General features: G+C 34.9%; 1 protein-coding gene across 1 annotated transcript in view; it reads right to left on the reverse strand.

Moving 5' to 3' along the window:
- Positions 1-802: 802 nt before the first annotated feature.
- LOC128260242 (uncharacterized) overlaps positions 803-25,666 on the reverse strand; it is a 133,561-nt gene continuing 108,697 nt past the window's right edge. Inside the window, 7 exon segments of the mRNA XM_052993066.1 lie at positions 803-1,894; positions 4,477-5,222; positions 5,225-5,969; positions 6,771-6,865; positions 15,630-15,770; positions 24,433-24,444; positions 24,673-24,702. Coding sequence (XP_052849026.1) covers positions 953-1,894; positions 4,477-5,222; positions 5,225-5,969; positions 6,771-6,865; positions 15,630-15,770; positions 24,433-24,444; positions 24,673-24,702 — 2,711 coding nt within the window. The 3' untranslated portion in view covers positions 803-952.

Consider the following 25,666-nt stretch of genomic DNA (forward strand, 5'->3'; position numbering starts at 1 on the left):
TTAAATTTCATCAAAATCGAACGACAATAGCATATAGCTCCCATATAACTTTGCTGTTTTTTTTTTTTGTTCTTTGGCAAACAGAATTGGTTTACTATTTCAGAATTAAGTTTTAAATTCCATTGAATGACATTGGGCTTCCATGTACACAATCGAAAAAATATTTTAAAATGTACATTTTTTATTTTCAATTTTTTTTAGTTCTTTTAAACATAGTTACGGTTTGTAATAATTTTATTGAAATCGGAAAACGATTTCATACTTTCGATCTTAGTTGTAAAGTTATGGATTTTATTAGCCGTAATTCTAGGTTTGAATTTGATTAAAATCGGACGACTTATCATAAAGCTCTCATAGGAAAAATCTGAAAAATATAGGAAAATATTACAACTTCGCTAATGTTTTTAAATAGTTTTTATTAAAATCGGACAACGATGTCATTTAGCTGCCATAGGAACGAACGAATAATTAAGCGGTAAATCATTATAAATTCATAAAGCCAGAAAAATCGGAATATTGTCGTTAAAAAGAAAATTTAATTTTTGGAATAATTCAAAGATTATATAAGCTTCGGCTTGGCTAAGCTTGATTCTTTTTTGGTTTTCGGTTATGTGCGTGCGTAGAACGTAGAAAAAACCGGCCAACTGTTATTGCGAGCTCTGGCTGAAGCTGGAAAAAAAATCTTTGAAAAGTAAATTTCTTTTATAAAAACTACAACAATTTACGGTCCCTTGAAAATATCAGTTTGAAATAATGTAGTTGTATAAAAAAATGTTTTTTTTGCACAAAAGCAATTTAAAAGTATGAAACTAATACTATTTATATATTTATTATTACTTTTATTGACAATTTTAGGTATTTTAAGGTAAAAATATGTAATATTAAAATTTATTTACTATTTATTACAAAATACCTTGTTTACTTCACTTAGGCTTTCGAATTTATTTTATATTTAAATGTGTACTTCACAACAGCTTTGTGACTTAAAGTATTCAAGAGCACCTGCAGTTGCGTTTTCTATAGCTTTCGATGTACTGGAGCCGTTGGTTGGGGCAGTATTAAGATTGTCCGAGGTGGGATAGTTATCGTTGTCTACCATGGATTCTTCTTCGCAGAAACTGTAGCCAAGGTCTTCATCATCGTCTGCCTCTGTAACATTATGTCCGCATTCAGGTTGTAATTCCAGGTGATCGATTTGACTCTCATCCCTTGGCTTTTGCTCTTCCGAATCTGCTATGGTAGGTGTAAGTGAAATCGGCTTGAAGGCGTGCTGTTCAATTAAATCCAGAGGACGCAACACCGAAGGCCTCGCTTCCTGCTCGAACTTCTTCCGTTCTCGCAGCTGAATTCTCGTTTGCTCCCGCCACTGTTGTAGCTTGCCATTTACTGTCTGTGTGCTTTGAAAATGGAAGGTGTGATGTTTTCGCAATGGTAGGCGTATGGGTCGTCGTACGGCTACACAATCGAGGGTCCCATTAGACGAAGAACCTATCGGGACGATTGAAGCAATCTCGGACGGCAAATTATCGATGGCGGTTAACGAGCCTAATTGAGACTTCTGGAGCTGTATGTCATTAGATATTAGGAGTCGTTTATAATGTTTGGCCTTTGTACAACTAGTTTTTGCGTTGTTGTTGATTTGCATATGCTCTGCTGATGTTGCTTGGAACTCGGAGCGATCTCTGTTAACCCTAACGCCTTCTGAACGGTAGTCTTCGCTTTTTTTTGAAACGTCACAATTGTCGGCAGAATAAACGTATGGCTGCCATTGGATATGTCCGTATGGGTCGCTGATGGTTTGCCGTCGCAGTTTCTTTTTGTAGTTATTGCCAATGAATGTGTTATTATTCCCATTACTTGCTAGAAATGGATTAATAACCAGCGATTTGTTTTTCTACCGTTAGTTTAATTAATTAGTTGTTAAAATCATGCAATAATAGGGATGTGTTGAATAAAGCGTTGTTATGTTGTCGTCGTGTTCAGCCCAAATGTAACAAATATCATGTAAGTAAACAAATTAAAAAATGTATTCTAGAATTAAAATCTTGATTTGCTGGTATTAAAAATAAGAAATTATGTCTTCGGCCAGCCGATCTTTATATCTCGTCAAACTGAGTTCTCAGTCATAGGCCAATTTTTTTCCATTCTTCCCATTACATTTTAAAATTCCTAAGACACCAAGACTTTAAGGGCATCCGATGGTCTATAATTTTCAAAGCAATAATTTTTTTTACACACAAAACTTTTATCTCTGAAGTACATTCTTTGACAAATTTTGCAATCTAGTGTTATTAATCTTAGTTTAGGCTAAAAAAATGTTTCGAATTTTACAGAACTGTCATTTTTTGTATTATACTATATAATAAGTTTGTTTTTGTTATTTGATTTTTTATATGATAATCTCTAAACAGCTCCTATCAGGCCATAATTTTTTAATTTTTTTTTATGTTTGAACTGTTTACAGAACTAAAACTAACATGTAAATAATAAAGGTGGCCCACGAAAAAGTTGCGTTTAAAAATAGCTATAAAAAAAGATCTTCGATTCGGGGAAAACAAAAACCTATTAACAAACAGTCACTTATTGTGCGTGCATTAGCTTCTCCGATACGACAAGCTATTCTGCTTTCGACGTAAACACCGATGTGGAAATGAGCTTCATCTGAGAAAATGATTTTTCGATAAAAATGCTTTTCTTTGATCGGCCCATTGCGCAAACTGATTCCGAATGTAATAGTCTTCAAACAATAAAACCGAAATTTTGGAGATATTAAAAAAAAAAACAAAACAAAGGGCAACGGTGTAGTCTGGTTCCCTGACTGTAAGACACCCGGCATTCAGCAGAAAATAAATATTCACCCAGAAAACAATCACGTCATCTTCCTAACTGCTTTGACAACACTAAAAAAAAGGGAGCAGCACCTGCGCAACAGCGAACCTTTCTTATGCAGACGAGCGGCAGAGAACACACACCCAGAAAAAAGTAGCACGGACGTTCTTGAAAATCGGCCGAATAATTCTTAAAATTTTTAGGACGAACGTGTACAGAACAAGTACGGGTCCTTCTTGATAATAATATTTTAAAATGTTTTTTTAATACATAGAAAAAACGATATTTTTCGCCTTAACCCTGTTTATAGTGTTTGTAAATAAAATCAGAATTATTAAAAACAGTAAACTCTATTAAAAACTATTAATTTAACAAAAAAACAAGAACTATTAATTTAAAACAAGAACATTTCGTTCTTAGAATGATTGGCCTAAATTTAGATTTAGATTTAAATTTTTATCTAGTTGACCTCAAAAGTATAGCTTATAAAAGCTTTTTGATTGCAAACAAATTGCTTCGAATTCTTATACGGGCGTAGTACACAGTAAATTGTGATGCCAGTGTGGTGCAACCGGCTAATGCGTCTACGAATCCAAAGGCCTCGGTTCGAATCCTGGTTGGGTCGACTTGCAGTAAACAAAATTTCTGTTTCTTTTACATATCAATTTATCATATTCCCTTTTATTCTAATTTCATATGGAGTCAAAGAGAAAAAAAAAGAGAAAGAGACAAAAAACATTTAAAAAAAACTTAAGTTAAGAAACTTTCATACTTGCATTAAGAATTTTTCGTACTCAAACCAATACCTTTCGCACTTTCTTCAAGCACTTTTGAGTTCTTGGACTGATGCCGTTCATTCTCAAATGTAGAACTTCGGAATTGAATAATTCATACTTGAATATAGCCTTTCGTTCTTGAATCAAAAAATTCGAATTTACCCTACTTTTGACATCGTTCGTTCTTGATTTGACATCGAAATTCTGGATTTTTTCTATGAGTGCACGAACATTATAAAACCGCTGTCGGCAAACTCCGTTCTTCAAATATGCAGTGACGTCAAAATAAATAATACCTCGATTTTTTTGTCTGCCGATTGATATGACCGTTACATACATACACATCCCTCTACCTCCCCCATTTCTGAGAAAGACATGACTGACTCTAGTGATTTGTGGGCGTTAGAGTGAGCGTATTCAAGTTTTGAAATAAGCTTCCGCTGCGTAACAATAACTAGAATCTGCATGTCGAATCCCAAAAACGGATATGGCTAACTCGAGTCGGCTATTGATCCTTATCAAGAATATATATACCTATAAGGTCGAAAACGCTTTCCTTTGCTTGTTACATACGTTTCAACGATTACAAAATATTCTTTTACTCTAAGAGTATATATAGCCATTTTTAAATGCATAATTTTCGTAGTAGCTTGGGCTATCAAACCATAATAATTGAACGAAAATGCAGCAAAATATTGCTGAGATAAAATATCAGTGGTGCTCCTGTTAGACGTAAGTGTCAGTGGCACAATTAGAAATGAGTGAAAATGAAATGGATTTAAAAAATTGGGGTGCTTTGCTAATATTGTAAAAAAAATAAAAAAAATTTTTCTGAACGTCTTTTTTTGGGACTTATTCTTTTAATACGCACCTTGTTCGTAGCTTGAACACCACCACACTGCACTAGTGCTGATCTGCATTTGCTTTTGCTGGAGGCGTTGTAAACTGTAGAGACGGAATTTGCGGACTGTTTACCAACTCTGTACTGTTCAAAATCTTCGTGCGTAGTCTGTTCATTTCCTTTGCACTGAATAGGAGGCTGGTGAAGGTTATAATGCGAAGAGGCAGAAATACTATAAGGCGTTCCACAGGTTGAGGGCGCAGGGCAATTATTAATTAATGCTGCTCCGCTTTCAGAAGTCTTTTTCGTTGAAGAGGGTTCATAAGCTGAATTATCGTGAGTCAAGGCACTATGCTGAGCCTCTATGTTTTTGTAAACATGTTTTCGAACAGCTGAGCCGGAGGATGTGTTTACATTTCCTTGGCTTGGTGGTCGCTTCTGTGATAACGCTATAGGGAATGGAGACTCGTAAGAGCTATTGGATATTCCGGAGTCGCTTCGATAAATGCTGATACGCTCGGTATCCATTAACGGAAGGTCAGCAAAAATCCCTTCGTCATTTTGTTGCTGGTGGTGGTGACGTTGGTGGTGTTTTATAATTTTATCTTCGCCTAGTTGAGTGTGCAACTGAGCAGTGGCCAGGCTTTGGTTAGAACTTCGCTTGCCATCGCCCATTTTTAATTTAATATTTGTGTTGGCTGAGTCTTCAACCACCATATTCTCGTAGGCAGGCAGATCATAAAGGCGCACGGGTTGCGCACTCAAGTCAACATCGCTATGGCCATGGTCAGCAAAAAATTATGTCTTTTGCATGTAGATGAAGAGTTAACGTCAGTAGCGGAGGATGTAGCTGACGTGGTGGTGCCCAATGAGGAGTTTGCAATATGTGCATTATTTTTTAGCTTGCTCTCTTGGAACTTAAGTGAATAAAACTTTTTTTCCATATCCAGTGCGATTTTGCTGTGCTTTGCTCGTGGCATACTTCTCAGCAACTCTTCACCCGTTTTTTCGTATTTCTTAAAGTTACTACCAGCCAAAAAGGGATTAGTGTTTGACAGTGACGAGCATGTGATAGTTGATGGTCGTTCCATCACGGCGAAGGCAGGTCGACAATCAAGCTCTACAGAATTTGATAGCTCAATGTTGGACAAGGAACTGGTATTAAACTGCTCAGCTGCTCTTGCTGGAATTTGTAATTGGATTTGATTCTGTTGCTGGTAATACTCAGTGCTGGTAATACTCTTGGGAAAGCAATTGATTACATTATGATGAACTTGGCGAGGGGTAACTAGTCCACTAAAGCTTTGATTTTGCTGATCAGTATATATGGGGAGATGCTTGGTGTTGTATTGTAATCTGTGAGTTTGTTCCAGTTCCTGATCGACATGTGGATGTTGAATGAACTGACGATCTTGCTGATGGTTGACGGATGACTGATTGATCATTCCATTGAGTCTCTTGAGTCGTGGAGCAACTCGTACCGAATTTGCGTTGTTATTAAAATTTGTAGGGGTAGTAGAGAACTGGTATAAATCCATGGCATAAGCAGCATTAGTTAGTTAGTTGGGAAACGATAAAAACAAAGGGAAAAACTTTATTTGTTTGTTTGTTAGTGCATCGACGTTTTTTTTATATTGGTAGAAAGAGCTATAAAATGCATAAATATTATTTTATTTTTATATGGAGCTATAAGTTTAAATGTGTTTGCTAGCGAACAACAATAAAGATTTAAAAACTGAATTCGCAATTTAAATGATAAGGAAATATTTTATATCTTGTAAGTTTATTACAAATTTTTAAGTGTTGTCTTATCTTTACACCCATTTTCCAATTAAAATAATTCAGACCTAATTTTCATGAATTATTTTTTTAGAATATACACAAAAAAAACCTTATTTTATAGTGATTTTTTTATTAACCTATTTAAAATATTTTAATCATGTTTGAAAAAAACTAGATATAATAGACTCACTGGCGGCAGCGCTTTTATATTTTTATTTTTATGACCTTTGCAATGGTATAGGTAAATAATGCATTAATGCAAGTGTGCATTGAAGTTCAGTATGTATTGGAATGCAATATTCTTAAAATCAAAAAACGATTTTATAAATTATACTATAACAAAGGATACTATACTTAAAGGTAAAGACAAATTTTTGTCTTGTCGAATTGTCGAATCTTAAATTAAATTATTGCAACGCATGATCAAATAAATGCAAAACAATAACAAGAATTGGTGCATTTTAAATTTCTTTTGAAGTAAGTCTAGTGAATATTGAAGGTTAAACGCATTGTTGGAAGATGAAATATGTAAATTATAATACCTTGTTAGGTGCCGTTTGCAGACCATGAAATGGAAGATTCTCATACTCGCCAGGTTCCGTCAATGGTTCCCCCAGTGAAGAGGACTTGTCGTGTACTATATAGGGCATATACGATACGGATTGGTTTATTATTTTTGTAAACGATCATGGTGATATTTTAAGTCCCGCGAATTTATATATTTTATATAGAAAGCAAATGAAGAACAAAGTAATTCATATATTTAAAAAGAAATGCATAAGGAAATAATTTTAAAAGTGTTAAAATTAAATTAATGTTTATACTTATAGCTTGAAAAAACGGTGCTTAATAATTAAATATTACAGGAACATGCGAACGACAACAAAATATAACTTTTTTACATATGAGCTGATGAGGTAAAATCAAAATAGATTGCCAAATACATACAATTAGGGGTGACTACTACTACTAGAAATCTACTCGATTAAAATTCGGTTGAAATATGTGTAAGTATGATGAACAAATTTCAAACCAATTTCAACCGAAATATTTTTGTGTTACCCCTGTTTATGCTGATCTCTGGATTGGATTTTTTTTAAGAAAAATACTTACGATTTCTTTGTTGTTACAAGCTCTTATTTATACAGAGCTTTAGATATAAAATAGTTATAAAATAAAATAAAAATTGTTTAAAAAAATATAAACAAAATGTACTAAAATAATCAATGCAGTCAATTATTGAAGCGTATTTTATAATATCTAACTCGAAGCTTTGCTTATTGATAGTTTTCTAACTAAATTGATACTTGAAGTAAAGTTAAGAATATAAAAGGGGGTTATTAAAAAAAAAAAAATTTTTTTTTTAATATAGAACTATTGTTTGACTCCTTTGCTGAGTTCGCAAGGGTATAAAAAGTGAACAAAAATAAAGGGATGATGTACATACTAAATGCGCTATATCGAACAAAGGTACTTTTAATGTATTCTTACTTTGCACATTAACAAGTGCACGGAATGGAACCAACGTTAAATCAGCGGATTTGTATGTATTGCGGGCACTCCGCGATGGTAATGATGGAGGTAGAAGTTTTGGTGGAGGTGGTAATTTGTGGTTTTGGCGAGGTTCCAATGAGGTTACGTCTATGACACCGTGGGTGACATTATATGTAAAGCCTTTTACTTTCTCTGAAAGGTTTTCCTCAGCGCCTGTAGTAACTATATTAGCAGAATCAGCATTCTTGTATAATAAAGGCACAGGTAATGTCACAGAGGAATGTGATTGGCAATTGCTGGGTTTGTTTATTAAAGATGATTCACCTAATGGTGCTGCTTTTGTCGTTGTAGTAATGTTATCTTTGGCCTTTTTTGTGTTACTATATAATTTTTTTTTTCAGTAAAACAATAAAAAAGGGGAAAAAATAAATGTTAAGGTAAAACTGATATTGTCTAGGAAATACTGTACCACTTCCGCTGCAACGTATTCCTTTTGGACGCTGCTGAGTTCCGAATGGCGAGGAGCTTTCAGTAAAAGACAGTCCCCGCCAAAAAGTCTGTAATAAACCCACATGACTCCGCTGACTATCCCGAGTGCAATCGTCCGAAGACTTTTTAGACCTTTTAAAAAGGAATTCTAAAACATGATCCAATTTGTTTTGGTCAAAACTAGCTCGTGGTGCCTTGGCAGGGTAGTTATCCAATGGAGCTGTTTCTGCTACAGAATTTTTATCCTCTGATTGTGGTCTTGAAACTGTAGTAAGCTCCGATCCTGCATTTTTCTCTGAAACCTCTGAGACCTCAGTGAGGATGGTACTTTCGCAGTAAGCCTCACTATTCCTTAAGACAGCATCAAATTGGTCTGACATCAGGCTCATATTGCATGCATTGCCAGATAGATTCGGTTTTAATGTCATTCGATTTACAGTCAGATTTTCCTTTGTATTATTGCTTACGTGAAGCATCACCCCAGGACGAATTGGCCAGCGCGGTGGAGATTTTGGTGCGTTGCCACTGAAGCGCATTGAAGGTGGCTTTGCATATTTGTCCAGTATTGATAGGCTTCCACCCGCCTGCAATTTTTCCGTCTGACCAAATAGTACACTGGAGGTAAAGTGTGGGAGCGGAGGACGAATGAAGGTAATGAGTTACGGATGAAAAGGCGAAACAGTTTATTTATATGAAAATAAAAAAGGAAAATTAATGATCAACTATTTTAGTTACACGCAAAATTGGGTTAAAACTATGTAATTGACAGCATGAACATTTTTATGTTTGTTGCGAGACAATTAAAGATTTGAACACGTATCTATCATGTGCCCCAAATAAAATAAAGTTAAATTTTAAATACTAGAATCTGCTTAAGGGGGTCATCCCGTGTTGACGTTTTGCTCACTGTTTTTTTTTTTTGTGAATTTTTTTCAAAGATACAAATTAAAATTTTGTATATATATATGGGGTATGTTTATGTACATTAATGATTTTTTTTGAGTAAGAACAATAAAAACTTTAGAAGCTAGAGCACGATGAAATAGCGGATGTATTAAAAATAGTTCTCCGCTCATTTAGTAAATATTTTGAAAAATGTTGAAAAATAAAGTTTTTACACGACTTTGAATTTATGATTCTAAAAAACATGTTTTTTTTCTATATTTTGTTGTGTATAAAAAAAGGGACGTGACGTTTTTCAATTATTTTACTACGGGCGATAGACACAGGTTCCCAGATTAAAATGCTTTTTGATTTTTTTACTTCAGATCACCCGTTCAGTCGGAATCCTGTTCGCCTGAGGAGAATTTTTTTTTTGCATCCCCTTTAACACGTTATGACGCCCTTAAAGTAAAAACACTGTTTGTTTCCAATAAATAAAATAAAATAAGTTCAACATTAAGGGGTTATATGCAGTTAGAATTAAAAAAAAAAATTTTTTGTTAAAATATACTTATATTTAAGAATGCACACTGATCGTTCCAGTGAATATTTTCGAAATTACATCCTAATTTTAAAAAAGCGTTTCAGAGTGTTTGCAAGTACACCTTCAAACTTTAAAAGCGTTTTACTCAAAATGATGTTTTCAAAGTCGGTGACCAACAATTCTCAAAAACGGCTAAGTCTCAAATTTCAACACGATCTTCTTTAACATATTTTTTTTAGTAATTAATCAAAAAATAATAAAAAAAATAATCCAAATATTTTTTACAAGCAATTTAGGACCGAAATTTTGCTCAAAAAACAATTCTCTTTTCTGAGAAACCGCCATTTTGTCAAAAAACTTTATTATTTCTATTCTTTTAATTATTTCACAATACTTCAACGAAATCTGATTGATTTTTAAATTTCAGTGGATCCATTCCAAAGATAAAGTGGTCACCGCAAAACTCCTTTTTGTAGAGGAGCTCCCAGAGATTAGCTGCAGTTCCTTTACAAATAAATATATTTTCCAATACTAAGTCTTAAAATACACTTAAAATACATATAACATAATATGTGTACAAAATATCACAATTAAAATTAATACTTTCCTCAGAAATTTTTTTTAAAAATGCGCTTTTGTTCCGCTTTCTAACTGTATATAACCCCTTAAGTTGAGAATTTTATGTTTTTGAGGTTCTACTGAGATTATATATAATTGTTAGATATAAATAATAATTTAAATAAATAACTACAAAAAATAGGAAAAATAGAGTTTGATCTAAATCAGTTAAAAACATTATTCTATAATTAAACTTTAATGATTCAAAATTAAATTTCAAAATTAGTCATTAGCTCATCTTCATTATTGTGGTTCTTATTACGGAAATAAAGGAAACATTGAAAAAAAGTGTTAAAACCATTATATTTACATTTTTGCATATAACTAAAGAAACATTCAATTAATCAAAAAAAAATTACAGAAAAAATTCTTTAAAAAAAATCGTTTTATGTAAATTATAAAAAAAATTTTGAGAAATAAAATCGAAAGACATTCGATCAAAAAAAAAGAGTATCCACCGTGACAAATGAGTCTACAACAATTTCATCAATCGTGAGCAAATGACATTTCGGGAGTTTCGATTATGTCGAGAAGGACTAATTGTTGTAGTCGGCTATTGGTGTAATTCGGTGGAAAGGTCGTTCTCAGCACTAAACTACATCTGAAGCGCTTCTCCTCAACTGCAGAAAATATAAGTGCTCAGTTAGGTGTTTAACTTAATTCTAAATAAAAGGAACAATAAAACCGAGTACAGGGTGGACCACGAAAAAGTTGAGTTTTAAAATGACTATACAATAAAACGGGTGGTTATTTTTCAAATATTTTTTTTTATTGAATAGCCTCAACATTGCGGTTTATTTGTCGAAGAACACTTAACTGATATGACTGCCTCGGAAGTTTTGCATTAGGTCATCCGATCGACACAATATTTCAGCACATTTTCGATCGTATGGCTCCCAAAGGCCTCAATGGTTGGCATCTCACTTATCCTTGACGCCACCCCAACTCCTGCGAAGCGGCCAGTTGACAACACTTTTTCGACGTTTTGTTGGATTTTTTCACGTAGCTTGCAGGAGTTCGCCTGTGAAGTTGGCTGTGTGGCACGTAGCGCAGTCCTGCTAAAAACATATATCTCCCATTCTGGGGAGGACCGCGATTGCGGTCACCATTGACGGTTACGACTGCTGCTGATTTGTTTTCGAAAAAAAACACACCAGTGCTGCCGTCTTACCACGTACCGCACCGAAAGTCACTAGTTTTGGGATGCATTGGCTTCTGCAAAACGAAGTGCGGGTTTTCCAAGCCCTAAGTGCGGCCATTCTGCTTGTAATCACCGAGGTGGTAATAAGCTTCATTAGCAAAATTGATTTTTCGATGAAAATGCTCATCTTCCACCACCAAGCGGTCTAACCGCAATGATTTAAAAAATATCCACCGGTTTTTTTTAGCCATTTTAAAAGTACATTTTTTTTGTGGGCCTGGCCACTTTTCAAATAATATATAAGGTTTTCTAGACAAATACTAAACATGATCATATTTTCCTGTATTGAACTGAGACTGGCAGGCTAGAAATAAACGATTAAGGATATTTTGGGACCTCTGGTAGCAAGCTAAAAATTTCTTTAACAAAAATCGCGACGAAACGTGAACGTTGAGGCTTAAAACGAAATCGGAGGTGTCAACTAAACGGAAGTTTATCCAAAAGTTATTTCTTACCTTCTTTAAGGTTATATATTTTATATATATAGACTCGTGATACATCCACTTGTGGTTAACTACTTATTACTCGTCATTCGAACCATTAAAAAGTTAATAATTCCCGACTTACCTTTGGGTAGCTCCTATGGAAATTTCCGTGAGGTCTGTACATGTAGGTGTAGTAGAGTATGTGCGATGTTCATGGAATTGTTGTAGAAGCACAAAGAAAAATTCGTTTCATGCGATTTATTAGCGTTTATTACAGCGTGCAGTGATGTCGCACCAGGCAACGGCGAAGCAAAGCGTACACATGCAATAGATACATTCAAAAGTCAGGCAAATATGTTAAATATGCAACCAAAAAATTAGCGGATTTAAAACGAAGCTTGGAGAAAAAGTGATGTTGCGCCAAGCCAGGACAAATAACCTAAAGCCCGCTACTTCCAAAGTTAATATTTCCTTACTTAAGAGTGATTTATGGACATAAAACAATTTTAAAATTACTAATACAATGTATATGAACTCGGTGTAATCAATTTGCTTTATACCAAATTTAAGATAAACGTAGAATTACTGAACTCGCTCCATTTCTTAAAAACTAATAATTTTCTCTCGCAAATAGATTCGTCATGTATATACTATATACTCCATTAAATTATAAATCATCGTTTGTGAAGCAATTATGACTTTGGCCATTTACCAAGCAAACCTGAGGCAAACTTATGTTTATATACATAAGTATGTACAGGTGTCTTTGAATTAAGCTAAATAAATAAATAAAGACTTATAAAAAATGTAAAGTTTAATTTAAAACTTGATATGGTCTTTCCGTCTGGTTCGGCTTGCCGAAGTTTATATACCATTGCTATTGCAAAAATAAAATATTTTGTAAGCCAACTTTAATGCGATTTGAATACGTAAGCGTTCAAAAACTGTAAAGCTATAATGATTTTCCCCTAAATTATTCGATCCTTCCTATTGTCCGGTTTTAATAAAACTATGAAATATTAAACTCTGACATTGAAGTATTTTCTAATCAATAAAAAAACATAGAAAGTAATTTTTTTTAATTTATCTTTCCAATTGTTTCTATGGGAAATATATATTAGAGTCGTCGGATATTAACTTATTTAATTGGATTTTTTCAATTTCTTCTTAAATATTCAACCATTTTTTTACGTCGAAGAACTAAAAAGTAAATTAAAAACAGCAAACTTATAATTTTTATACCCTTGCGGAGGGTACTATAATTTCAGTCAGAAGTTTGCAACGCAGTGAAGTGTATATATTCTTGATCAGCATCACTAGGCGATTCGATCTAGCCATGTCCGTCTGTCCGTCCGCCTGTCCGTCCGTCTGTCTGTCCGTCCGTTTCTACGCAAACTAGTCTCTCAGTATTAAAACTATCTGCATGAAACTTTCCCATAAGTTGTCTTTCTATTGCAGGTAGTATATAAGTCAGACCGAGCCGGATCGGGCGACTATAGCTATATAGCTCCCATAGAAATTATCGAAAAAATAAATAAAAGAAATTATAGCTTTGCTGTTTTTTAATTTTTATTTTAGTTCTTCGATATATAGTAATATTGCAGAATTACGATTTAAATTTCATCAAAATCGGACGACTATATCAAATAGCTCTCATAGAAATAATAAAAATATATAAAATAACTATTTAATAATTGAGCTGCAAATCATCATAGCTTCAATGTTATTAAACATATACGCAAGTAAGTCATATTTTAATGTTTTGAAAAATATTTAATTCTTGCAATAGCTGCAAGGGTATATGAAATTCGGCTTGCCGAAATTTGCTTTCTTTCTTGTTTTCATTTATTTTTTCCGATTGTTCCTACGGGAGTTATATGCTATAATCGTCCGATCCGTTTCGTTCCGACTTATGACCTAACTGCAATAGAAACATGAAAGGAAGCAAACTTCGGCAAGCCGAAGTTTATATACCCTTGCAGCTATTGCAAGAATTAAATATTTTTGAAAACATTAAAATTATGATTTACTTGCGTATATGTCTAAAAACATTGAAGCAATGATGATTTGCAGCTCATTATTAGGTAGTTATTTTATATAATTTTATTATTTCTATTGGAGCTATATGATATAGTCGTCCTATTTTGATGAAATTTTAACCGTAATTCTGAAATATTTATCCATTACTATATGTCGAAGAACTAAAAAAAAATTAAAAAACAGAAAAGCTATAATTTTTTTTCATTTATTTTTATGATTGTTCCTATGGGAGCTATATGCTATAGTCGTCCGATTTTGATGAAATTTTAACCGTAATTCTGAAATATTTATCCATTACTATATCTCGAAGAACTAAAAAAAAATTAAAAAACAGAAAAGTTATAATTTTTTTTCATTTATTTTTATGATTGTTCCTATGGGAGCTATATGCTATAGTCGTCCGATTTTGATGAAATTTAAATCATAATTCTGAAATATTAAACTATTACTAAATGTCGAAGAACTAAAAAAAACTTAAAAAACAGCAAAGTTATAATTTTTTTCCATTTATTTTTCCGATTGTTCCTATGGGAGCTATATGCTATAGTCGTCCGATCCGGCTCGCTCCGACTTATATACTACCTGCAATAGAAAGACAACTTTTGGGAAAGTTTCATGCAGATAGCTTAAACGGACGGACAGACGGACGGACAGACGGACGGACAGACGGAGATGGCTAGATCGACTCTACTAGTGATGCTGATCAAGAATATATATACTTTATAGGGTCGGAAACGTCTCCTTCACTGCGTTGCAAACTTCTGACTGAAATTATAATACCCCCTGCAAGGGTATAAAAAGACTTTTGGGAACGTTTAATGTATATAGCCTTAAAACTGAGAGACAAGTTTGCGTAGAAACGGACGGAAAGACAGACGGAGCACATAGCTCCCATAGGAACAATCATAAAAATAAATAAAAAAAATTAGAACTTTGCTATTTTTTAATTTTTTTTAGTTCTTCGATACATAGTAATGCTTAAATATTGCAGAATTACGGTTTAAATTTCATCAAAATCGGAATACAATATCATATACAATAGCTTCCATAGAAACAACCGGAAGAATATATAAAAAAAAAATTGAAACTTTGCTGTCTTTAAATTTTTTTTTAGTTCTTCGACATAGAGTAATGATTAAATATATCAGAATTACGGTTTAAGTTTGATCAAAATCGGACTACTTATCATATAGCTAAAAAAAAAATTTTTGTATATGTAACTTTTCTATTTTTTAATTTTTTTTTTAAATTCTTTTTGATTTATTTATAATTTGACAGTTCAGAATTACGCTTTTAATTCTATTAACTTCAATGCTTTTAAACAAATACGCATTAAATTATTATTTTAATGTTTTCAAGAATATTTAATTTTTGAAAAAGCTGCAAGGGTATATGAACTTCGGCTTGCCGAAATTTGCTTCCTTTCTTCTTGTTATAATATTTTAGTAACTTTTTAACTTTTTTTTTTGTAGCGATCTGGCTGTCTTGATTGAGACATGCAGCATTAAAAGCTTATGTTAAAACGCAAGCGACAGCAATAACAAGAAGATTTCACAGAACAGAAATGAAGGAAATTTCGAACGCAAAATATATTTTGTGAACAACTTATAACGTAAACTATTTTGTTGTTCGCTTTAAGATTTGCAAACAGATTATGTTACGAATTTTTTTTCGTAGGAACCACATTTATTTAAATCGTGAAACTTACATTTATCCTGGCGACGACGACGACGGCAAATGCATATAATTATGCAACAAATAATAATAACGGTCAGCAACAAGCCCAATATAGCAGCAGTTACTATGATAAGTGTTGTCTTTTCCCAGAGTTGCCAAAATGCCAGTTGTTCTAGTTTTTAAAGAAATAATAATATTATGTTTATTTTTAATATTGAAAATAAATATTAAAAATTGACACTATACATTTTTTTAGTTTGATGTGTATGCCTAAGCAAACATAAAAAAACATATTTTTACAGCTTTAAATTTAAACTTATTCGGTAATCGTTTTAAAGTCGCTGTAAATATTAAACGATTAAACCGATTTAAATCCCCGCTAACACCGTTTTGGGCAGTTCATAAAAAAAAACAAAAGAGACAGCTATAGTCGAGTTCCCCAACCATGGTGTATATCTCAACGCAAGAACAGGTCTCTTCTTCTTGATTACCCTATACTTAGAAACTACTGACTTCCAACCGATTTGGAAGGATTCATTTGTTATTCATTTGTAAATTAAATACTAGGAATTATAGAGGTATCTCCAAGTTGTCCGCTACACCCAGGCTTTTCGAAAACGTTATTATCGCTGATTTGAATCATCTTTGTAGATCGATTATATATCCATGTCAACATGGATTTATACACGCAGGTCTACTACGATAAACCTTTTGGAGCCAACTTCGTTCGTTATAAATGGCTTTAGAAATAACCTTCAGACTGACGTAGTGTACACGTATTAAGCAAGGCCTTTGATTGTGTAAATCAATCGGTTCTTGTTCGGAAGTTCAAGGAGATGGGCTCACGAATCGTAGGCCTAGAACTCGGGGTACTTGATCTTCGCTCTAAACGGGATAAATTTGGTGAGCGGGTCGACCAGCTGAATCAGGAGATGGCTGACACACACTGTTACCAATCTAAGCCTTGTTTAATGGAACAAATAATGGGATCACTTCTAGGTGATATACAAAATACTTGGCCGTGTGCATATGCTTTTCGTCAATAGCAATCCACATAGAAACAAATTTCCGATCTGTCTACTAATAATTTTATTCTTTGTTTAAACTCTCTGCGACTGATGAAGCCGTCCTACTACGCATCTATTGTGACAATGCAACTAATTTCGATCTCAGCTCGAGACCTTAAGCAGCAGCTGTTTGACGAAGCCAACACATTGAATGTGCAGAACTTCAGCAGCATCGTGGGTTGGAGTTTAATTTCATCCCTCCCCCACTTCGGAGGCTTGTGGGAGGCCGCAGTGAAGTCCATGAAGACCTTGATGATCAAAAACTTGGGCAACACTTGAGTAACGTACGAGGTTTTTGCAATCGAGGCGGAGGCAATCTTAAACTCAAGGCCATTGACATCCCTATCCGAACACCCAAACGATGGAGAGGCACTCAGCCCAGCGCACCTGCTGATTGGGTCTCCTTTGATGTCCGTACCGGAGCCTTAAATTGACGAGAGCAGACCATCCTATCTTACGCGGTGGCAGCGCGTAACGTACTTAAAGCAGTAGTTCTGGGAGCTATGGAGGCGTGATTATTTACACACACTTCAGGCTCAAACCCGATGCCAAAATTCAAATTGGTTTAATTGTAATAATTCACGAGGATAATACACCTCCCCAGGAGTGGATTCTGGGTCGCATCACCAACACGCATTTCGGAGCTGATGGACGAGTAAGAGTGGCCGAGATCAAGGTGAAAAATGGAACCATTCGTAGACCCATATGTAAGATAGCGCCCCTGCCTGCGCAAATTGGTGCTTGAATACTCCTTGGAGAATGTACGATGACATCATAACTGAATTCCAATTTGAATGTATTATTATTTGTTTATAAATAACTTTGTTAAAAAACAGTTGATTAATTTGAATTCTTTTCCAACTTGTAATACTTAATAACCCCTCACTGTAATTATATGTTTGTAATTCGAATTCGCTCTTACACAACAGCTCACACTTGTACATATCGCTCTTTGTAATCTCAAACTTGAACATTAAAATCAGTGCATATTAGAGATCGAAACAACTCGGACGTTGTACTCTGATAACTCTGCATTTGGGCAAAGCCCGCACAACCTCTATATTATTGAACATACGACTTTCCTCCCTTTTGTATGGAGTGAATCAATAAGAGAATCCTTCCAGATAGTTTGAAAAACTGATGTTGAGGTAGACAATTGAAACAGTTATGAATCGGTTTACAAATAGTTTAGGCACAAAACGTAAGCACGCGCCCAGGAGAACTTTCTGTCAGTAGACGCTTCAGCTGACTTAAATCTTACTAAGAAAGAAAGGCCGAGATATTTCGCTCGATATTTACAAATTTATAAAATTGTTTCGGATTGTTTTTTTACACCGGTTCAAAAACATAGAATAGCATTGACTTCGAAAAATCAGATAGCTTGCCCGTTCTTCTGTGTTGATTTATAGATTTTTAAGTCTTTGAAGCTATTGTGTACAGGGTTGCCCATATTCAACGGACCCATCTGACGACGCCATAACTTTTGACAGAGATGCCACATCGCTTAATGACATACCGCGTTTGAAGCGTCAGTCCAGGCAGATTTTTACCATGGAACAATACACGCCACGCGAGCGCTCTGAAATAGTTGAAATTTACATTCAACAGAACAAATCAATTGTAAAAACTCAACGTGCTTTTAAAAAATTAAAAAATGTGAAAAGTGCGCCTTCTAAGAACACCATTAAGCGTTTATACGAAAAATTTACGACTGGTGGGGCTCTTTCTAATCCGAAGAGGCCAAATAAAAGTCGACCAAGGCGATCGGACGAGAATATCGCTGACGTACGAGCCAGTGTTGAGAGGTCCCCAATAACATCCCAAAAACGCCGTTCTCAGCAGTTGGGCATGGCTCGGTCCACTTTACAACGGATTATTCGCGTTGATTTGACCCTAGAAGAGCTCAAAAACAACATTCGTGAAGAAATAGCCGCTATTCCGGCCGAAATGTTGGCGAAAACGATGGAAAATGCTGCAAGAAGGGCACAATACGCCATCAACGCCAGAGGCGGCCATTTGAAAGATATCATATTCAAAAATTGATGTAAACAAATCTACTTGGAACAAATTAAATGATTAAGATTGCCAACCGCCAAATTTTTATTTTTTCTTTGATTTTTAAAAAAAAACATGGGTCCGTCGAATATGGGCAACCCTGTACATCACGGAGGTCTGTTATATCTTAAAGGGTTACTGTCAGGAACGCAAGCATTAAAAAACGTGTTTTAAACGCTATTAAATAATAATTCAGTGACTCTTTCCATATCCGTGCACTTGTATAAGTTTTTCCAGTTCTATTCGAAATCAAGTAGTTTAGCTTATTAAAGTCGCATTTACGGAAGCATTTCGTTTTAGCTTCACAAACTAAATGGTAATAGGTATCAGCAGGGCAGGGAAATTGTCCTCTTGGACAACTAGAGGGTCAATTCTAGACACAACGATCTCAAACGGATCCAAAACAAATAAAAGATCTACTTGCCTATTTAAAGAGTTACGGATAAAGCTAGTTTTTTATAATGATAGGTCTAAAAGTCCATCTACATAGTCATGCTCTTGCTCTGAACAGAAAATATTTCTTGTCATTGTTTTTGTTTTCAGTCGGGTGTTTTCGGTTGAGCTATTCGTTTTGCATCTCCTCTTTAAACATTTGCATTTTCTCTTAAACAATGTTTAAAATAATTATCAATAAATTACTATCTGCAAATAAAAACAGCTATGGAAAAGTTTTATGCATATATCTTTAAAACGGAGAGACTTATTTGCGTAGAAACGGACGGACAGACGTGTTGTCCAGACAACCACTTAATGCCATGGGATAGCAAGAGGTAGAATCGTGTGAGGCAACAATTTTTCTGACGAGCTTCCCGTCTAAGCGGAGTTTCATCCTGCGTAAGCCTGTTTTTTTCTCCTGCAAGGAGTAATTAATGGAAGAGCTCGCAGATACAATATTTACCAAATGTGTAATCGCCTATCACTGTAACTTGCATACACTCGCAATAATGCAGCAAAAAGGAATGAAATTCTGATCGCCGGGAACAATAGGGCACACAGATCGGCACTGGAGAATGTTTAACAGGTACTCTCCGAGTATTTCTTTTCAACGATGGTAAAATCAGCCTATAAAATTCTCCATAACTGCAAGACATGTTCGAGGTTGGCAATACGACAGGCTTCCAAAAAACCCAGAAATCGACAAGTTGCCGATCCCTTTTAATGCAATGTTACATTTTGATATTTTTTAACCTATTCCCTCAAGAACGCTTAAGGAACTAAAACGGGTCCTCCTTCAGCTCATTAACTATTTTCCAAATGGTAAATATGAAATTACAAAACCTAATGCTGGTTATAAAATCAACACTGTGAGTCCAAACATTTTAGACCACGAAGACTTTAAATCATTTTGACTTAAAGGACCCACAAATACACCCATAAAGGAACTCTTGTCCGTTTCGTTCGTAAAACTACTTCTTTTTTAAATTCCCCAAGAAAAGGATAACATGTAAAAAGATCACAATTATACCTGTCGCCAATGTTGTGGCGGAGTGTAACGCAATCAAAAACTGCATCGAATCATTAGGAGCCACATTCTGCTTTCTTAGATCAGAGAGCTCATGTGGCAAAGAACTGCACGCATGTGGGATGGCGCACTTTGGAGCCGTCTGCATCTAATTACTTGTGTAGATAAGTGGATCGGCATCATCAACGTCAGGTCAGAAAATATTCAAGATTGGATACACGGCACATACCTCATAACCCTCGACCAGCAGGCGATGATAATTTACGCTCTTTTTATCAACCAAGGGAAGATCAAAAGAGAACTTCAGGTGCGGAAATCTGCCCTGTATCGAACATCACCAACCAAGACGTTTTCAGCCTCCCCTATCATCACCGTTTGAGTGCACGAAACTTGGAGTTTATCCAGGAGTTAAGAGAAGAATTCAACACCAACCGGCTTTTTATTTCGCGTTTATTCGCATTGGTCTAACCTATCATCGATTCGCTAGGACAGAAATATCTGAAATACTTGCTGAATTAGGGTCGGCCGAGGGTTGCCTTAGTCTTGAAAGATGGATAGTTAACTGTATTTAGCCAAGCCAGAGTCGTTATCCAAAACATATCCGAAACATAACACCGGCCGAGTTTCTCAACTAGCAATGGGACGGAACACCTTTAATTAATTTATACGTAACTACGTATGGGGCAGCTCGTGATAAATTGTTTTAAATGATATTAAATTATATTTTTTGGGTGCCGGGGATGGTTTAGAGTTTATTGCTCCAGAGGCAATCATGGAGGCAATTCCCTCAATCGGAATTTGAGTGCCTATCCGCGACAGGCTCTTCGTTTGAAGGAAAACGAAAGTATGAATATGTGACTAATTCTTTCTTAATTTCTTACTAACATCTATTATTTCTTATTCATAAATCTAACAGTTTGCTTAAGTACCGGACCCACAAAGTAAACTAATAATCTTCGTTGGTGCTTTCTACTCTATATTTGAAAGCAGATCGCTTTCAAACAAACAAAAAACTTAAACTTTACACTTTAACATAAAAAGCTCTATCTATGTTTCAAAAACCTGAAGTATATGGAACTTATTAAAAACATTTATAGCCAACCATGACTTCGAGTGCTAAACTCTGATTTATGTAAAAAAATCTAAAATTTTAACATTTTTCTGGGAATTGCGATCTGCGATTGAGAACCGGATTTAATGAAAAATCAAGAAGAGCGCGTTCTTAAAAACGAGAAAGCATTACTTTTGAAGAAGAGTTTTGTTTCAAAACATTTAACGTTACTTGACTAGAATCAAATACGATTTACTCTTGGAAACGATAACGCTTAAGCTTGGATTCAAGAACTACTCATTCTTGAAGCCGAGAAGGCTTTACCAATCTGACAAAATTTACTATCGATTTTAGTTATTTTGTTTACTGAAACCGTGACTGCTAAGAACAGTTTTTTTTCTCAGTGTGTCAGTGAGCTGATGTGATAGTGCGTGCTTTCTTGTTTTTCATTCAATTTAAGTGGAAGGTGAGACTTGAAATCATGGCATACATAAAAAAGGCGACCAAACATACATTCGTGAATTTTTCTGTGTTAAGCTAAGCTCAGACAGAAATTTAACGAAAATTGTTAAATCTAAGCACGGGAAGCGAAAAACTGACATTAAAAATAAAATTCCTATGTACTGACGAATTCGCGAAGCGATTTTTAAAACAAATTTATGATATTTTTTTAAATGGCAGATAATTATAATTCATGAACAACGTAACCAATTAAGTTATCATCCAGAAAGTATTCAAAAAATTTAAATTTAAATAAAAATTTTGTTATGAGTCAGAAAAAGCAATAACAGAGTTATCCAGCACCAAATTCTTTTACAACATGAAATCTATATATAATGCAGATCCTGTAAACTATCCGGTTTATGTAATAGTCCTCCCACCACGTTCAACATCATTCCGATCAAAAGGCTCAATACGTCAGCTTTTCGATAGTTGAGTAGTCTTTGAAGTCTTCAAGTATGCAGATTCTGGCCACTGGCGGACCTACGCATTTTCCTTGGATTAAAACCCACCTTCCGACGGCTTTTGATTTTGAGGTGTACGGAGGCATCCCGTGTAGCTACCTTGCTATCTCAGATTGTCCGAACCTTTTCTCTGACCATATTCCGCTTTTGATATATATCTGCGTTGCTGCCTATACGTTCGTTACCAAAATCAGGCTTCTACCTCGTGGCTCGGATAAAGATGTTTCGGCTCCCGACTTCCTGCCCTGATTCTCTTAAATCTGGTCTGAGTTGAACAGATCCTATTCCTCCACCAACTTGGTCTGCTTCGATGCCAGAAATTGCTGCCTTGGCCAGAAAAGGTCATGCACTCCGCCGCGTCTAGATGAGGACGCGGCATACCATCGACATGGAAAGGTAGAAGGCTGCTGTGTCAGAACTAAAAAAATCTGAACTCTTAATGGACAAGCTCAGTGCCAGGATTTGCGCTGTAGAAACTCACCTAATTGAAACTAAAAAGACAGATGCTTCAGAATTTCTCACTTAATCATAACGATGGCACTTGTGCCCACAGTGATTCCGAGATTGTATTTTCATATGATTCACTCCATTTGACTTTTCAACATGGCAAGATATTCATACTACGATCTCTAGATTTGGACTGTCTTTAAGCCCTCCTGTTGATGTGCGTCGAGTAAACGAGGTTCGTGATCATATTACGCGACTAGTTTCCACTAAGGCTACTGGCATGGACGCGATTGACGGAACGGTAGCAAAGGCTCTGCCTAGCTCAGTAACTACGCAACTCTGTCAACTCTTGAATGCTTTTCTAGACCTTGGTCACTTTCCAGCACCTTTTAAACGTGCTCTAGTGACAATGGTACCAAAAAAAGGAAAAACCCCGTGCTCCCCAGAATCCTGTAGGCCGATTAGTCTCCTATCCACATTTTCCAAGATTTTTGAGAGGATCATGCTTGCAATGCTCTTAGCTATATCTGCGTTTGACGATACACTTCCAGACCACCAGTTTGTTTTCGTAGTCGTCATTGTGCTGTTGAGCAAGTGCACAGAGTAGTTGATCGTGTCATGGGTGCTCTAGAAAATCACAAATGCTGCTCAGCTGTCTTTCTTGATGTTCGACTGGCCTTTGACAGGGTTTGGCACAAAGGTCTCTTCTACAAACTAATGCCACTTTTGCCTGAGGGACTATGGAAGCTAATTGTTCCATTATTGGATAAATGGGCTTTTCCTGTAGACAGCTGTGTACATCGTGCTGGACTACACCCTATGCTGGGGTCCCGCAAGGAAGCGTCCTTGGGCCGGTCCTGTAAACCATCAGGTAGCCGTCTATTCCCTATGGCTTAGTTGCGACTTTTCAAGGCTATTGTCCTCCCGACGTTAAATTGGCCAAAAATTATATATATATGATAATACATATTTTAAAATGTCCTCTAAAAAATTTAAGAAAAGTAAAAAAAAATAATATATAGAGAGTAAATAATGCATTCAAGCAGGAGTCGAATTTGGGCCACAAACTAACGCGATGCGCCACTAGCCACTTCCATTCTATGTATGTGCACAATGCGCCTCTTAGTTTTGTTCCTCGGTGTCAACATAACTCGCAAATCAAGTTAACAAAAATTTAAATCCAAAAGGCATTAACTTATGTAACGAACTCATCGGACTTACAAAAAAGCCGCTGCAAAGAAACGAACTTTTGTTCCTCGTTACTCATCTTATTGTTATAGTCTTTGTCTAGATCAACTTTCCTGTCGTGTGTGATAATGGAACATTCTAAACTATGACTGGTTTTGTCTGACTTCTGAAATCACTTGCTAGAATGTTTATTTGGTCAACTTAACACTAAGCTTTTTAGGTGAAGAAATAAACACACTCATTTTTCAAGAGGGTGAAGAAGAAGTTGATGTTAATTATGAGTATTAATAAAATTATAATAATTTTGATATAAAACAATATATGACGATAACGATGATAAAAAAACGAAGCCGCACTTAGCTTTTGTAGGACTTTAAAATTAAGAGGATGAACAAGAAGTTGATGTTAATTATGAGTATTAATAAAATTATAATAACTTTGATATAAAACAATATATGACGATAATGATGATAAAAAAACGAAGCCGCACTTAGCTTTTGTAGGACTTTAAAATTAAGCTCAGAAATATTTAATCTATATGTCAGGGAGGGAGTAAACAATTTGCAACAATACAGTATATAATAGTAGAAATTACTTACTTTTTGGGCGTACTTTTCGATTCAAGAATCATTAAGTTTGTTTGGCATGGAAAAATTAATAATTGAGGAAAAATTTTGGAAAGGAACACATTAATAGCATAAATGATTGTTACAAGTGAAGACAAGAACGCATTAGTACACAAGCTAGCGTTTATAGCTAGGCACAAGTAATGTAACTTATATTTAGTTATATTTCTCCGTCTGATATTAATCAATACAAAGTATTGGGCTGGGTTTTACCTTGCCACCAAATTACAAGCGTTGATGCAGCTGTCAAAATAAAAAATGCAAATCAAATAAAAATGTTCTATTTTAAGCTTACAGAATAAGAAAAATAAAGATAAAGTTTAGTTTATTAAAGATTAAAGAAAGATTAAAGATTAAAAAAAACCAAGAAAAGAAGCTAATTTCGGCTAACCGAAGCTCATATACCGTTGCATATAGTGCAAAAATTAAACATAATTAAAACATCAAATTTCGAATTATCTAAGTACCCATTAAAACCCATTGAAACTACTTGTATATTGATTTTCATGTCTTCTTAACTGGGTTCTGACTGAAATAACAATACTCTCCGCAAGGGTATAAAAATGGTACCATACATTACATTTTGAGTGTGATTTTCTGAATAAGGGAGTCCAACTGAACCTCAAAATCAAGTTTTGATCTTTGGAGGATTTCATCGATTTAAAATTGTTAGCCAACGTTTTTTGAGGCACATGACTTTCGTTACAAAGTAATGGTTTTTTGTTTCAGAATTACGGTTCTTACTTTATTAAAATCGGATAAAGATATCATAACAGAATAATGTTGTTTTAAAAAAAATATTTAATTTTTGGAATAGCGGCAAGGGTATATAAACTTCTGTTTCCCGAACATGGCTCCATTTCTTGTCAGTAAAAATGAAATATTTTTCCCAAAAATAATATTAGTATAGAATTACAAATACATTTTTTTATGCACTATTTGTAAATATTTGGAACTAGCTATCGACTAAATAAATACACTTATTAAACTGTTCCAATTCAGCACGCTGAAATAAAAAACACCTGTGTAAGCAAAATACTTGGGTGAAGCGGTCCGAATGGAAACATTTAAAAAGTTTATTTATTTAGTCGAATGCTTTTTCATTTTGTGTTACAAAATATGTGATCAGATATTTTGTATGTTGAAAGTGCGATCGTCTCGTCACTTTGCGGGGAACGTACATACTTGTGCAGTGGCACAATAAAGA

Source organism: Drosophila gunungcola (assembly GCF_025200985.1).
Source record: "Drosophila gunungcola strain Sukarami chromosome 3L unlocalized genomic scaffold, Dgunungcola_SK_2 000031F, whole genome shotgun sequence".
NCBI lineage: Eukaryota > Metazoa > Arthropoda > Insecta > Diptera > Drosophilidae > Drosophila > Drosophila gunungcola.